Consider the following 15,749-nt stretch of genomic DNA (forward strand, 5'->3'; position numbering starts at 1 on the left):
AATAGTTCTCAGAATGAAGGTAGTGCTTATGGTTTGTGGTGACCGATGCTTTGTTCCTTTCCTGGTCATATTGTATTTTTCCATTGCTATTTGTTAAATTTTCTTTTTGCTTCACATCAAAGTTACCTTTTGTTCTTTTATATCCGGATGCAGTTGTGTGTTCGCCCTATACAGTAATCCCTCGCTATATCGCGCTTCGCCTTTCATGGCTTCACTCTATTGCGGATTTTATATGTAAGCATATTTAAATATATATCGCGGATTTTTTGCTGGTTCGCGGATTTCTGTGGACAATGGGTCTTTTAATTTCTGGTACATGCTTCCTCAGTTTGTTTGCCCAGTTGATTTCATACAAGGGACGCTATTGGCAGATGGCTGAGAAGCTACCCAACCACAGCGCATATTATGTATTAAATAAAACTCCTCAAATATATTGTGAGCATTAGGGCTGTTTGCACCCCTAGAGGACACGGCTGCTCCTCAAAAAACGCTGAAAGATTACCTTCACAGTGCTCCCTTCTTTGCTGGGCTTACATATGGCTGCTTTATCATGCGATATGCTTCCTGCACGGTGCTTCGCATACTTAAAAGATCAAACCGCACGTATTGATTTTTAATTCTTTGCTTTCCTCTCTGTCTCTCTCTCTCTCTCTTGCTCTGACATTCTCTGCTCCTGACGGAGGGGCTGTGAGCAGAGGGGCTGTTCGCACACTGGCCTAGAGGATACGGACGCTCCTCTAAAAAATGCTGAAAAATGCTTGCTCCCTTCCTTGCAGCTACTTTGTCCGGCGGTGCTTCACATACTTAAAAGCCAAACAGCCCTATTGATTTGTTTGCTTTTCTCTATCTCTCTGACATTCTCTGCTCCTGATGCGCACTCCTTTGAAGAGGAAGATATGTTTGCATTCTTTTAATTGTGAGACAGAACTGTCATCTCTGTCTTGTCATGGAGCACAGTTTAAACTTTTGAAAAAGAGACAAATGTTTGTTTGCAGTGTTTGAATAACGTTCCTGTCTCTCTACAACCTCCTGTGTTTCTGCGCAAATCTGTGACCCAAGCATGACAATATAAAAATAACCATATAAACATATGGTTTCTAATTCGCGGATTTTCACCTTTCGCGGGGGGGTCTGGAACGCAACCCCCGCGATGGAGGAGGGATTACTGTATTCGTCTTTATATCAATTATCAATACCTTCAGCTCAGACAGCTCGACTTCATTTCCATCTTCTCTGTGCCCCAAAGGTAGAGTTTCGTATCCCGTCGTAGCTGATGCTATTGACTCATAGGGGAGACTGATGGTGGTTGACAGCAGGGATAAAGAGGCCGTGCTCAGTTCCGATATTGTGCCTGAGATCGGCAAGTTCTCATTGCCCTCTTCTCTTGTCGGTTTTCCCTCACATGCACTGTTGGTCCGAGCGGATGTTGCATTGTGAGGTCCTGGCTGATCCATTCCTGTCACTTTCAGTTCGGCCATATTGTGAACCTGAGACCCCCTTAGACTTTGATGAGTTACTATTTTCCTTCTCTCCTGCTTTGTTCCTTTCTCCAGACCCAGGAAGAATCTTCTTTCTTTCTTTCTTTCTTTCTTTCTTTCTTTCTTTCTTTCTTTCTTTCTTTCTTTCTTTCTTTCTTTCTTTCTTTCTTTCTTTCTTTCTTTCTTTCTTTCTTTCTTTCTTCAGGAGCTTGCCCCCTTCTTCGCCTTTGGTCGCACATTCCAGTTGCAGGTGGTACTGCAGCTTCTCTTCGATGGAAGAGGTAGTAAAGGTATGCCAGCGGGTAATCATTCAACTCTCGTTATTATCAAGGCGAACACGTGTTTTTACGTCGGGTCTCCCGCTCATCGATCTCCAATCCAGACAAGTATTCCACCCTTCCAGTGGAGCACAGTTGCCTTTTGGAGTAAAGGGTCGCATCCACACTTTATCAGCTATGAGAGGATCGATTAGTTAGGGTCTGTATATTAGTTGAGGGCTGAATATTTTTTTTCCAAAAAGCACACAAAGCAATGGTTTCACACATAGATCAACATAAAACGTCTGTTGCTGCATACTGCGGCTGCTTGTCGGCACTCTTTACGGCGTCTCTGGCAGCAAAGTGTGGGGGTGGCTCAATGGCCTGCAGGAATGCATGGTGGGGTGGCTGCCTGACTGTCTTCATGCCACAGGTGGGCAATGGTGGCAGTCGCAGTGTGACGCAATCTGGTTTGTACCTCTTGTCATCGCAAGCGAAACGTTGCTGTAGGCGCATCGGCTACATGAACGTGTTCAGCACCACGATCATCTGGAGGCCTGGTACCTCAATTTCAATCTCCATCTCCAGATCGCTCGAGTATGAAAAGTCAGAGTCCGATTCAACGACAATACACAAAACGTCGTCCACGGTGTATTTTGTGTTGCACGTTCGCGTTGGTCTTTTGCCGGATGTCGATGCCATGTAGGTAGTTTGCTCTTCACTATTACTCATATATGCACAGGGAATCGAGGTCATACCAACAAAGCTCACCTTCCTTCTTGCAAAGAGAGTCAAACTAAAATGTCAGGGGTGAGTTTTGTCATAGTTTACGCCTGATTACCATCCTCTACCCCTGAATTTCAACAAAAGTCAACATCCACCATGAAAGAGTTAAAGGAAGGCATTGCCATTGGCTTTTTGGGTACACATTGACCAATGGTGCAAAATTCCATCCATCAGTGTTGCTCATCCTCAATTTATGGTCCTTTGTTCCGAACTTGGGCGCCCAACTTATAGCTCCAGGAGACGTCCCTGTCGATGTTATAAGGTCTGGTATCGAACATCTTGTCAGATAAAGCGTAAAGCTGCATTCTGGCGAGGGGTTCCACCATGAAGACTAAGACTTTGTAGCTGGCAGTAAACGTGTCTGGCAGTGGCTTGCTAAGCCAGGACTTGGGTTCCAGCCTGGCAAAGTGGATAATGCCAGTCTGTCTTATAAAGACTACTAAACTAAAAGAAAGTTGAACGTGCTTTAACACTTGTTTTGTTTTATTACAGCAATGGCACCGATATTGTTGGAGTGAAAAGTTTTCTCCTGAATGTTTACAAAGGAAAATGCTTTAACGAAAGCTCTGTATATCGGGTCAATACAAATACTGGGATATACCAAAAATTGTCCTGCCCAGATCTCTGCGAGTTTCCATGGACCTCTCCAGACATATCATGGCAAAAGGTAACGACTCGATGACTTGTGTACCAGAAGTGTTAATACAGTCATATGAAAATGTTTGTGACTCCCTCTCAGCCTGCATAATAATTGACTCTCCTTTCAACAGTAAAGATAACAGTGGTATGGCTTTCATTTCCTAGGAGTACTGCGGTGTTTTCCGAACAAAGATTTTTAGTGACGCAGTATTTAGTTATGTGAAATTAAATCAAATGTGAAAAACTGGCTGTGCACAAATGTGGGTCCCCTTGTCATTGTGCTGATTTGAATGCCTGTCACTGCTCAATGCTGATTGGTTGGTTGATGAGCTCGGTAAGCCTTGAACTTCATAGACCGGTGTGTCCCATCATGAGATATAAAGGTATTTAAGGTGGTCAATTACAAGTTGGGCTTCCTTTCCTTTGACTCTCCTCTGAAGAGTGACAGCATGGGATCCTCAAAGCAACTCTCACAAGATCTGAACACAAAGATTGTTGAGTCTCCTGGTTTAGGGGAAGGCTACAAAAAGCCATCTCAGAGGTTTAAACTGTCAGTTTCTGCAACTGTAAGGAATGGAATCAGGAAATGGAAGGCCACAGGCACAGTGGCTGTTAAACCCAGCAGGTCTGGCAGGCCGAGAAAAATACAGGAGTGGCATATGAGCAGGATTGTGAGAATGGTGACAGACAACCCACAGATCACCTCCAAAGACCTGCAAGAACATCTTGCTGCAGATGGTGTATCTGTACATCGTTCTACAATTCATCGCAATTTGCACAAAGAACATCTGTATGGCAGGGTGATGAGAAAGAAGCCCTTTCTGCACTCACGATACAAACAGAGTCGCTTGTTGTATGCCAATGCTCATTTAGACAAGCCAGATTCATTTTGGAACAAAGTGCTTTGGACTGATGAGACAAAAATGGAGTTATTTGGTCAAAACAAAAAGCGCTTCGCATGGTGGAAGAAGAACACTGCATTCCAAGAAAAACACCTGCTACCTACTGTCAAATTTGGTGGAGGTTCCATCATGCTGTGGGGCTGTGTGGCCAGTTCAGGGACTGGGGCTCTTGTTAAAGTCGAGGGTCGGATGAATTCAACTCAATATCAACAAATTCTTAAGGATAATGTTCAAGCATCAGTCACAGAGATAGATAGATAGATAGATAGATAGATAGATAGATAGATAGATAGATAGATAGATAGATAGATAGATAGATAGATAGATAGATAGATAGATAGATAGATAGATAGATAGATAGATAGATAGATAGATATGAAAGGCACTATATAATAGATAGATACTTTATTAATCCCAAGGGGAAATTCCTATACTCCAGCAGCAGCATACTGATAATAAAAATATTAAATTAAAGAAAGTTAAAAAGTGCAAGGTGGAGAGTGCAAGGCAGGTATAACAGTCAGTAACTTTGTATAATGTTACCGTTTAAATCATAACCCAATACCGCCACCCGGTGGAATTGAAGAGTCGCATAGTGTGGTGGAGGAACAATCTCAGTCTGTCAGTGGAGCAGGACGGTGACAGCAGTCTGTCGCTGAAGCTGCTCCTCTGTCTGGAGATGATCCTGTTCAGTGGTTGCAGTGGATTCTCCATAATTGACAGGAGTCTGCTCAGCGCCCGTTGCTCAGCCATGGATGTCAAACTGTCCAGCTCCATGCCTACAATAGAGCCTGCCTTCCTCACCAGTTTGTCCAGGCATGAGGCGTCCCTCTTCTTTATGCTGCCTCCCCAGCACACCACCGCGTAGAAGAGGGCGCTCGCCACAACCGTCTGATAGAACATCTACAGCATCTTATTGCAGATGTTGAAGGATGCCAGCCTTCTAAGGAAGTATAGTTGAAGTTGAAGTTACACAGGGTTTGGATATTCCAACAAGACAATGACCCAAAACACAGTAAGAAATCTACAAAGGCATTCATGCAGAGGGAGAAGTACAATGTTCTGGAATGGCCGTCACAGTCCCCTGACTTGAATGTCATTAAAAATCTATGGGATGATTTGAAGCAGGCTGTCCATCAAATTGAACTGAACTGGAGAGATTTTGTATGAAGAATGGTGAACAATACCTCCATCCAGAATCAGACACTCATCAGAGGCTGTAGGAGGACAGCATCTAGAGGACAAAAGGAGGCTCAACTAAGTATTGATGTCATATCTCTGTTGGGGTGCCCACATTTATGCACCTGTCTCATTTTGTTATGATGCATATTGCATATTATCTGTTAATCCAATAAACGTAATGTCACTGCTGAAATCCTACTGTGTCCATAAGGCATGTCAGATATTAAGAGGAAGTTCAGCCAATGAGAAACAAAAATCCAAAGAATTAAGAGGGGCTCCCAAACATTTTCATATGACTGTAGATGTACATGATGCTGGGGTTACAATCCAAGTAGGAGTTTTCTTGACCAGTTCACAAAAATCATAATTTGCAACGGAAACCCACCCTTGCTTCTCAGCAAATAATTTACCAAAAACCAATTCTTGCTTTATCTGTTCGTTTTATTTGCTTTTCTTCAACGACCAAAGCTGAAATTCATGCAGTACAGTGCATAAGCCAAAGAGAAGAGAGACCCTGTAATAGGTGGACTGGCATTTCAGCTTGTTGCGATGGTTGAAGCAGACTGGCGCAGGCACCCTCAGCTCCAGTGAAGACATTCGGAGACTCGGGACAGACGGCAGAATTAAACTTGATTGCATGACGCGTATTCAGACTCCACTCAGGTGGAACAATGAGCCCCCAGCAAACGGGAACCTTTGACTTTTATTACAATTCTTGACATTTCAGCCATTATTCTTCCTCATCTGACTCCTATCATTCCACTGCTCTAGTCCTGCCTCTAATTAATCCCACCAACAATTCTCAGCAGAGGGGGTGTCAGACCCTGCTCTGTCCATCTTCTCTGTCTGATAAGGACTATTCTCTCCCGCTACAATGATTTACAACCAAAGAGTTCACATTCCCTTCTCTAAGCGAGGGGCCTGTTCTTTGGTTCTGTAGCACGTCTGACCTTTGACTTATGAAAAACTGGTGTTTTCTGGCTCAAACAAAATAATAAAGAATATGTAGTGTGGAATATCCACCCCGACACGGACACAAGGGGTAAACGTTAACATTCAACATTATACATAGTTATTGTCTGTTTTTCACCTGCATTATTATCATTCTTTAATTTAATATTATTTATTGTATCAGTATGCTGCTGCTGAAGAATGTGAATTTCCCATTGGGATTAATAAAGTATCTATCTATCTATCTATCTATCTATCTATCTATCTATCTATCTATCTATCTATCTATCTATCTATCTATCTATCTATCTATCTATCTATCTATCTATCTATCTATCTATCTATCTATCTATCTATCTATCTATCTATCTATCTATCTATCTACAATATAGTGCCTTCTATCTATCTATCTATAGGTCTGTCTTAGATAGATGTGAAAGGCACTATATAATATCTATCTATCTATCTATCTATCTATCTATCTATCTATCTATCTATCTATCTATCTATCTATCTATCTATCTATCTATCTATCTATCTATTTATCTATCTATGGCACACGCCTTTAATTCTTGTCTTTTCTTTTTCACAGCATACAATTACCCACAATTCCCCCACAAGTAATGCTCAGTCCTTTTCTCTCTCTCTCTCTTCCTCTGTCTTTTCTTTTGCCGCCTCCACTCCACTTCTCGCAAGTTCTGTCCTCCACCGCCCGACCCCGGCTCCTCGAATGGCCTCTTTTATAGTGCACCCAGAAGTACTCCAGGTGCACTCCCATTAGCTTCCAGCAGCACTCCTGGGTGTGGCGGAAGTGCTGCATGGGCTTCCCCAGAAATACTCCAGGTGTCCCCGGATGATCATCTTCTGGCAGCACTTCTGAGTGTGGTGGAAACACTGCCGTCCAAGACTCTAATTGTCCAGGAGCCCCCTGGCGGTGGCTACGGACCCCAGCAGAGTTGAGCTTCCAAGCTCCAATCCTGTGGTCCCGATGCATACCAAGGGGGCTGCCCGCTCATGTCCAGCGGGAGGTATTTTCCCTCTCCTGGTCCTTCCATCATCAAGGCAAGAGCCCCAGCTGACAGTTGGCATAAGTCTTTTTAATCCTTCCATTTCAGTGCTTAGTATAAAGCAATGCTTACTTTCTCATGTGCTTTTAATACTTTTCTAGTACATTTGTGACGGGTGGCTGGGTCCCATGCCCGGCCGAGACGCCCCTTCAACACTGGATGTGGGGTAGCAGCCATGGGCTGCACTCTATGTCCCCTGGAACGCTTGGTGGCAGCCCTCCTGGGTTACATCGGGGCCACAGAGGTGGGACTTCACGACTCAGACCTGTTGGGGTCCCAGAGGAGCTGCACGGCTTAACGAGTCTGTGGGCTGGAAGGCAGCCACACCTGGAAGTGCAGCCTAATTGGGCCAATTACCACCTGGAACACTTCCGGGAGGTTCTACAAAAAGAGCCTGCAGACACTACTCAGGGGCCAGAGTCCAGAGGAAGAGGATGAGGTTACCGAGGAGGAGGAGGAGTGGTGGTGGTGGTGGTGGTGGTGGTGGTGGTGGTGGTGCCAAGGTGGAGAGTTGTGTTGTTGAGATCAAGTGCTTTTGGGACTGTGTTGTGGCTGGAGGAATTACAGGAAAGACGTGCCCTCCAGCTGTGTTGTAATTTTACATGTGCCTCTGGGTCACTCTGTGCCGGGTCAGGCGCAATATAGCGCCTTTTATCACAACATGTAAATTACCAATTTTAAGAATACAATTTTCTATAGGATGGACCTGGCCCCTTACTTGCTGGGAAGCCAGTATAACAGATGGTCAGGAAGGAAGGTGTGACATGCTTTGGATATGTTGTAAGGACGCAACTAGGTGGCTCCTCATGGTGCTGCTCCGGACGCGTCCCACAGAGCAGAGACCCTGCGGCAGACCCAGGACACGCTGGAGGGATTGTATTTCTCGGTTGATCTGGGAACGCCCTGGAATTCCCCAGGAAGAGCTGGAATCTGTAGCTGGGGACAGGGAATTCTGGGAGGTCAGCAGGAAAAGCGGATAAGAAAATGAGATGAGATGAGAAATTCTGCTCATTAACTTTCTGTTTTCTTTTGTTAAGGACTGTAAGGACAGCTTGGTTTCCTCAGGTGCCGATATCGAATTCAAAAAGGTTACAAAAGCAGATGCTGGCAATTATATATGCAGATATTCATTTGAATATGAAGGAGTCCGATATAATATCTCTCGAACCAGGCAGCTACGTGTAGAAGGTAAGAAATGGATGAGCATTCCTGTCGGATTATTATTTTTGCATGCTAGAAATACCAGGATTTGAAACGTCAGCTTCACTTGCACAGCTTTAGTAAAAAGAGTTTGCAGAGGATTCAGAATTTATTCAGACGCTGGCACTTTCTGCACACTTTTTATTGGGTTGAGTTGCTCAATAACCCATAATGACAAAGTAAAAACACATTTTTGGAAAAGTTTACAAATTTGTTAAAAATCAAAAATTGAAGTCTATCATTTAGACACGAGGGGGGGGACCCAAAAATAACGAGAATTTTTTTTCTGGAGGCCGGAGGGGCGTTAGTTCCGACGTTTGCCGGCTACGTGGGTGTACTAGACTGCCCTTTGTGTCATTTGGCCAAGTGGCATCCTGTAAGGTCCCTGTCGTCATTTTTTTTTTTTTTTCTTGACCCTCTGTCACCGTCTTTGTCAATTTTGTGACGGCAGACTTGAAAGAGTAACGCGTTTGCATCAAGTTCTGTTTCCTGATGGGGAAAACAGCAGCAGAAGCTGCCGCAATGCTTCGAGAGGCTTTCAAAGCAGAAGCTCTCAGTCAGGGCAAGGGATTTTACCTTCAAGTGCTCACGCGATTGTGTGATGCAGTGTGGAGAAAATGACCAGAGACGATCAGACGAGTGGCTTCTGCATCACGATAGCATTGAGTGTGTGGGTAGTTTCTCACGAAAAAATGGGATGACAAACCCCTCCACTCCCTGGACTTTGTACCCTGCAATTTGTTCTTATTTCCAAGAATGAAGAGGGACCTTAAAGGAAAGCGTTTTCAGGATGTAGAGGAGGTCAAGAAGCAAAATCACTTTGCAAGAGTTTCAGAACAGTTTTGAACAATGGAAAAAGCAGTGGGACAAGTGTATTGCGTCTCAGGGAGAGTATTTTGAGGGTGATTAAATTTTGGAAATGTTCAGAGAAATATACTGTGGAACGAGCCAAAGACACAGACAGGCAGACATGTTGAAAAGCACCGCCACATGTTTATTTACAACTGTTTACAATAACACAGTGCACACAAACCCACGAACTCCCCCAAAGTCCAGGCCAAAACCCACAATGCCTCACTTCTTCTGGCTGCCTCCTTGCCTCTCCACCCGAGCTCCGTCCTTCTCCACTCCCGACTCAAGCCCTCGAATGGAGGGAGGCGTCCCCTTTTATAGCCACCTGGATGTGCTCCAGGTGCCTCCCAGCAATCTTCCACCAGCACTCCCCAGTGTGTCGGAAGTGCCAGCTGTGCACCCGGAAACACTCCGGGTGTCCCCAATCCTCTTGCCCCCCAGCACTTCCGGGTGTAGCGGAAGTGCTGAGGTCCAGGGCTCCATAGGCCCGTACAGGGCTGAGCTTCAAAGCTCTGTGGTCCCCACAGCCACCAGAGTGGTCGCCCCCTCATCCTCCGGTCCTTTTGGGCATCCCGGCTGGGTAGCACCCCCAGCCGCGTACTACAATACAATTAAAAAATAAAAAAAAATCTCATTATTTTTGGGTCCCCCCTTTGTAAGCATCTCAAGTCAGTTAACCCTAAACCCTAACCCTTGGCTCCGTACTTTGTAGAAGCCCGTTGGGCAGCAATTCCAGCTGCAAGTCTTCTTGTGTAAGTCTCTACAAGCTTTGGGCAGCTTCATTCTTTCTGGCAGATCCTCCTTTCAAGCTCCATTAAATTGCATGGGTGGCTTCTGTGAACTGCCATCTTCAGGTCTCTCCACACATCTTCTATGGGGTTTAAGACTGGGCCACTCAAGGACGTTCAGAGACAAAGCCTCTCCCTCGTTATCTTGCCCGTATGGTTCAGGTCATTGTCATGCTGAAAAGGTCAACCATCAGCTCAGTCTGAGGTGCAGTCCACTCCAGAGCAGGTTTTCTTCAACGACCCCTCTGGATTTGGTTGCATTCATCCTTTGCTTAATTCTGACCAGTACCCCCTGTCCCCACACTCCCATAGCATGATGCTGCCACCACCATGTTTCACCGTAGGGATGTTATTAGGCAGGTGATGAGTAGTGCCTGGTCTTCACCAGACAAAGTGCGTGGAGTTCTGCCCAGTGTTCAATGTGATCCTCAATGGGATCTGTGATCACTTGCTCACCTACCAGTGACCGGAACAGTCTGGTTTTACATCTAAGAAGTCTACCATCCACGGAGCGCAAACACGAATATCAGTGTCATCACACCAAAGAATCTCATGCTCTCAGAGTCCTACAAATTGGAATATTCTGTTTAGTTAAGAGTGGCTTACGTCTGGCCTGTCTACCATAAACACCCAAAAGATGGAGTGCTGCTGAGATGGTTGTCCTTCTGACTGGTTCTCCCATCTCAGCAGAGGACTTTTGAACCTTTGTTAGAGTGACCATTGGGTTTGCGGTCACCTCCCTGACCAAGGCCCTTCTTGCCCAGTTACTCAGTTTGGATGGGCAGCCAACTCAAGGAAGAACCCTGGTGTTTCCAAACCGCCTCCATGTCACAATTATTTGGGCCACCTGTGCTCCTGGGAAAACCCAAAGCTTTAGAAATGCTTTGATCCCCTTGCCCTGATTTGCACTTTACCACAATTTGATCATGGAAGTCTACAAAGAGTTCCATGGACAATGTGGCTTGGTTTTTGTCCTTACATGCAGTTTTTTTTCCCATTCTTCTTGGCAGAACCTCACAAGCTCCATTAGATTAGAGGGGGCGCTTCTATAAACTGACAACTTCAGGTTTCTTCTCACATGTTCTATGGAGTTTAAGTCTGGGCTCAGGTTGGGTCACTCATGGAGAGTCAGAGAGTTCACACAAAGCGTTGTCTTCTCTGCTTGGTTTAGGTCATTGTTGTGCTACCAGTTGAACTATCAGCCCAGTCTGAGATGGTCTGGACTCTGCAGCAGGTTTTCTTCTCTGACTGCATTCATCCTACTCTCAATCATGACCAGTCTCATGACCCAAGGGCCCACATAGCACCTCCATGTTTCACCATAGCGATGGTATTAGGTAGGCGATGAGCAGTGTCTAGTCTTTGCCAGATAAAGTGCCAGAAGTTCTGACCAAAAGACTTCAACTTTTGTTTCACAAGAAAGACCAGAGAATCTTTTCCCTCATGCTCTCTGAGCCCTTTAGATGACTGGTGGCAAAACTCCAGGTGGGTTCTCATATTCTCCCGATTGATGGAGAGCTGTTCCAATGGTTGTCCTTCCGAAAGGTTCTGTCATTTCAGCAGAGGACATCTGAAGTTCTGTTACAGAGTGACAATTGGGTCAAATATCTTCTTCACTCAAAGAATGCTGGAGACATGGAATAAATTACAAATGATCCATGGAGGACAACAGGAAGTTAAAATGCCCAAGAAGTGTGGTAGACAGTAGGATGTCAGGAATCTTGATGAGTAGCCTGTTGGGCTGAATGGCCCATTCTCATCACAATTGTTTTAATGTTCCTAATGCTGGAGGACATCAGAGTAGAACTGCAGAATGAGGTAGCTTGTACCCCTTGGCACTTCTCCGAGGGGTGTACCAGGCCAATGGGAGAAGAGTGAGGGGGCAAACTAAGGACAGGCTGGAGGGATTATATCTCTAATCTCTACTGGGAGAATCTGGGAGTCCATCGGGAGGAGCTGGAAGAAGCGGCTAGGGAATAGGGTGGCCTGTTCAGTCCCATCTCACTGTGTTGCTAGGGAATTCCACTATGGCGCTCATGAGGAAAAGATGAATGCCCATGATGCCTTGGTGCAAGGTAGGCTTATTTGTCCAGTTCTCCTGCAATGTCCTCTTTCAGTTGGTTGAGGCAACATTTCTTTGCTCTTCCACGGGGTCTTGGCCACCGACTGCATGGTCATCATTTTGTATCACCTGTCTGTACCATTTCAGGTATTCTTTGCTCCTCTTTCTCCACGACTGGCACAACACCCGTATACCATCATACATCCTCGTTTGTAGCGTGGGTCCAGTCATATCAGCCCGAACGTCCAGTGAGGCCTCCGTATCTTGTGCTCGCCCATATTGGGCGAACTGGTCGTACGACAGTCTTGGCCTTTAGATACTTTGTCATGGTGGGGTCACAGAGAACGCCAATAAAAATGCTGGTTACAATAATATAATTTGTGCATCGTTTTAGACGCACCTGAAGAGATGATTCCAGACATTATTGAGCCAGATGTGGACAAGAAGCGGGTATACGTGGAAGTCGGTAGGTATCTTCAGATTTTGGGAGGTATGTTCAACTGCCACCATCCCTGACTAGAAGGATACTTAGAATGTTTTAATAAAAGTTTAACAAAAAGCAAATTAAAGAACATTTTAGAACAGTTGTGCTAAGGTTTGAAGGCTTTGCTTTTTTGAACTTTGACATTTATTATGGATTTCAATTGCAGGTTTACCTTTGCATCAGAGCATGAGAGTCTCTCAGTCATCATAAATCATAAAGAGACACTCGTTGATACGCTCCGTGTTGTCACCTTTTGTCACTTTTCGTCTGCCGGGTGTGACCCTCAAAAAACCCGCGGCCTTTGATTATCATCTTATATCCCTTTTATGATTTTTTTTGTTTTCAAGGTAAAGGAGTGACCATCGACTGCATTGTTGTTGCATACACAAACCAAGATGTGGAGTTTTCTGACATTTACTGGAGTGAAGAAAATAAAAGCGAGGCTATAAAATGTAACCAAACAATCTGCTTTAAAAAGTAGGTGATCATTCCAAATGTTAGATTCGATCAGCGCACATAAACTTTATTAATCCCATATAGAACGTCGGAGCATACAGCAGCAGAAGAAACCTCAAAAAAGAAAAGATACAGACTAACAGGACGAATGATACAATCAATCCTTAAGTAAATGAATAAATACTGTGCAGAAATAGCAAAATGAATATAAGCGTTGTGGTGCCCGGCGGGTGTCCATGCCCGGCCGGGACGTCCAGAAGGAGTGGAGGAGGGCTTGTGCCTCCTCCAGGACACGAGGGGGCGTCCTCCCTGGTGGCTTTGGGGACCACGGGTACGGAGCTTGGAAGCTCAACCCTGTAGGGGCCCGCGGTCACCGCCAGGGGGCGCCCCGATGCCTTGGGAGCGTTGGCCCTCAGTACTTCCGCCACACCGGGAAGTGCTGGGGGGAAGAGACTTGAGGACACCCGGTGGACTTCCGGCTTCACCATGGGAGCTTCCGCCACACAGGGGTGTGGCTACGGAGACCCCGAGGATGCACCTGGAGCCCATCCGGGGCATATAAAAGGGGCCGCCTCCCTCCAGTCAGAGCCAGAGTCGGGAGGAGGAGGAGGAGGAGGAGGAGGAGGAGTGGTGGTGGTGGTGGTGGTGGTGGTGGTGCTGAGGTGGATAGAGAGAGAGTATTTGTGAGTGTATTTGGGACTGTGTTGGGCCTGTGGGACACGGGGAAGGCGTGCCCCACGGCTGAAGAGAAATAAAAAAGTATTTATTTAAGTACGTGCCTCTGCCTGAGTCTGTGCCGGGTCGGGCGCCGTATAGCGCCTTTTACAGCGTGTAAGTAATCAGTCTGGGATGTTGGGAAGAAGCATTGAATTGTCTGATAGCAGTGACCAGATAAGACCCCCAGAGTTGTTTCTCAGCAGCAAGAGAGCACTTCTAGGAGGGGATTTTCCATTTCGTGGTGATGTATTTCATCTTGACCATAAGAATCTTCTACACTAATCTGTGGTCATGTTAAATTGGTTGTTTGTGTTGCTGTGCATTGAAGTGACTCCAACTTCTGCATATCTAGATCAGGGCTGTCCAACTCCATGCCTGGTGGGCCGAAGTGGCTGCAGGTTTTCATTCTAACCCTTTTCCTAATCGGTGATTAGTTTTCACTGCTGATTAACTTCTTTTCCTTCATTTAAATAGCCCTGTTTTTAAGGATTCAGGCCTCTGAGTTGATTCGTTTCTTCATTAAATGGCAGCCAAACAGAAACGAGACATGAAACGAGTGTGTGCCTTTCCAAATCATGTTCAATCAACTGAATTTACCACAGGTGGACTCCAATGAAGCTGCAGAAACATCTCAAGGATGATCAGGGGAAACAGGAGGCACCTGAGCTCAATTTGGAGCTTCATGGCAAAGGCTGTGAATACTTATGGACATGTGCTTTCTCAATTTGTTTATTTTTAATAAATTTGCAAAAACCTCAAGTAAACTTTTTTCACGTTGTCATTATGGGGTGTTGTGTGTAGGATTCTGAGAACAAAAATGAATTTAATCCATTTTGGAATAAGGCTGTAACATAACAAAATGTGGAAAAAGTGATGTGCTGTGAATACTTTCCGGATGCACTGTATCTGGGCTCCGACTGACGCTCTCGGCTGTTTCTTTACAATCGCACAAGCGGATACACGTGACCGCATTCGGGTCGTAATGCAAGACGTTGGTCGTAATTCAAAACAAAAATTTTGGTCGTAAAGCAAGTTGTTCACATGTCAGGCCGGTCATATATCAAGGGTCGACTGTATTAACACGTACAGATAAATCAAAATTATGCCACAAAGACACAAACTGTCTGAAGCAGGATAATCGTTGGGTGCTTCTACATTGTAGATCATAAAAATAACAAATTAAACCAAGAAATACAGTAACTGTCCAGTGTTGGTTGATCTGTGAAGTTTAATTCTTTTTTTTTTTCCCCCAACGCTCTCATTTCAGACATCATGAAAAACTTCGTCACAACTATCATATTACAGTAAAACTGAATTTGACAAAAGTTGAAAAAGAAGACATTGGAAAAACTTACATTTGTTACCTGAATTCGAAGGACGGAAGCAAAAATGTTTCAGTTATTCTGGTGGAAAAAAGTAAGTTGACATTTCTGCTTATGTTTGTGAGTCTCATTATGTTTGTGTTCTTACTAATTTAAGAAATTCACATTACAACAACAGCAGCCTGGTGACGCAGGGGTTCGCTTTTCTTACAATTCCAGCACTTGTTTTTTGGTCGAGTTCCACTCTCGTTGTTGTCTGTGTGGCATCTCCTCGTGTCTGTGCCGACTTTCCAATACTTTCCTCCCACATCCTCAGCTATATGTGGGTTAGGTGAGTTACAGTAAGTGGGCCCTCCTATGAACTAACGTCCTGTCCATTAATGACTCCTGCCTCCTATTCAGTGGCCAAAGAATCGATGAGCCTCTGACATCATTCTAACAGAATTTCTTTTGTTTTAGAATCGTGTTTTCTATTCATTTGGTGTGAATTCTCTTTAAGATATGTGATCTAAAGATGGACACCACCTACAGGTTAGGGTTAGGGTCAGGGCTTGTCTATTCATGGTATGGTGACCCTAATCCCTCCTTTATACACTTTATTATGTA

The 15,749-nt window shown here is 44.9% G+C and overlaps 1 protein-coding gene across 1 annotated transcript in view; it reads left to right on the plus strand.

Annotated features, from left to right (window-relative positions):
* LOC114649865 (interleukin-18 receptor 1-like) overlaps nt 1-15,749 on the plus strand; it is a 92,389-nt gene that overhangs the window by 54,182 nt on the left and 22,458 nt on the right. The window contains exons 4-8 of the mRNA XM_028799227.2: nt 3,014-3,188; nt 8,300-8,450; nt 12,559-12,630; nt 12,996-13,125; nt 15,089-15,237. Coding sequence (XP_028655060.2) covers nt 3,014-3,188; nt 8,300-8,450; nt 12,559-12,630; nt 12,996-13,125; nt 15,089-15,237 — 677 coding nt within the window. The remainder of the gene's footprint in view (nt 1-3,013; nt 3,189-8,299; nt 8,451-12,558; nt 12,631-12,995; nt 13,126-15,088; nt 15,238-15,749) is intronic.

The sequence above is a fragment of the Erpetoichthys calabaricus genome, chromosome 4, assembly GCF_900747795.2.
Source record: "Erpetoichthys calabaricus chromosome 4, fErpCal1.3, whole genome shotgun sequence".
Lineage (NCBI taxonomy): Eukaryota > Metazoa > Chordata > Cladistia > Polypteriformes > Polypteridae > Erpetoichthys > Erpetoichthys calabaricus.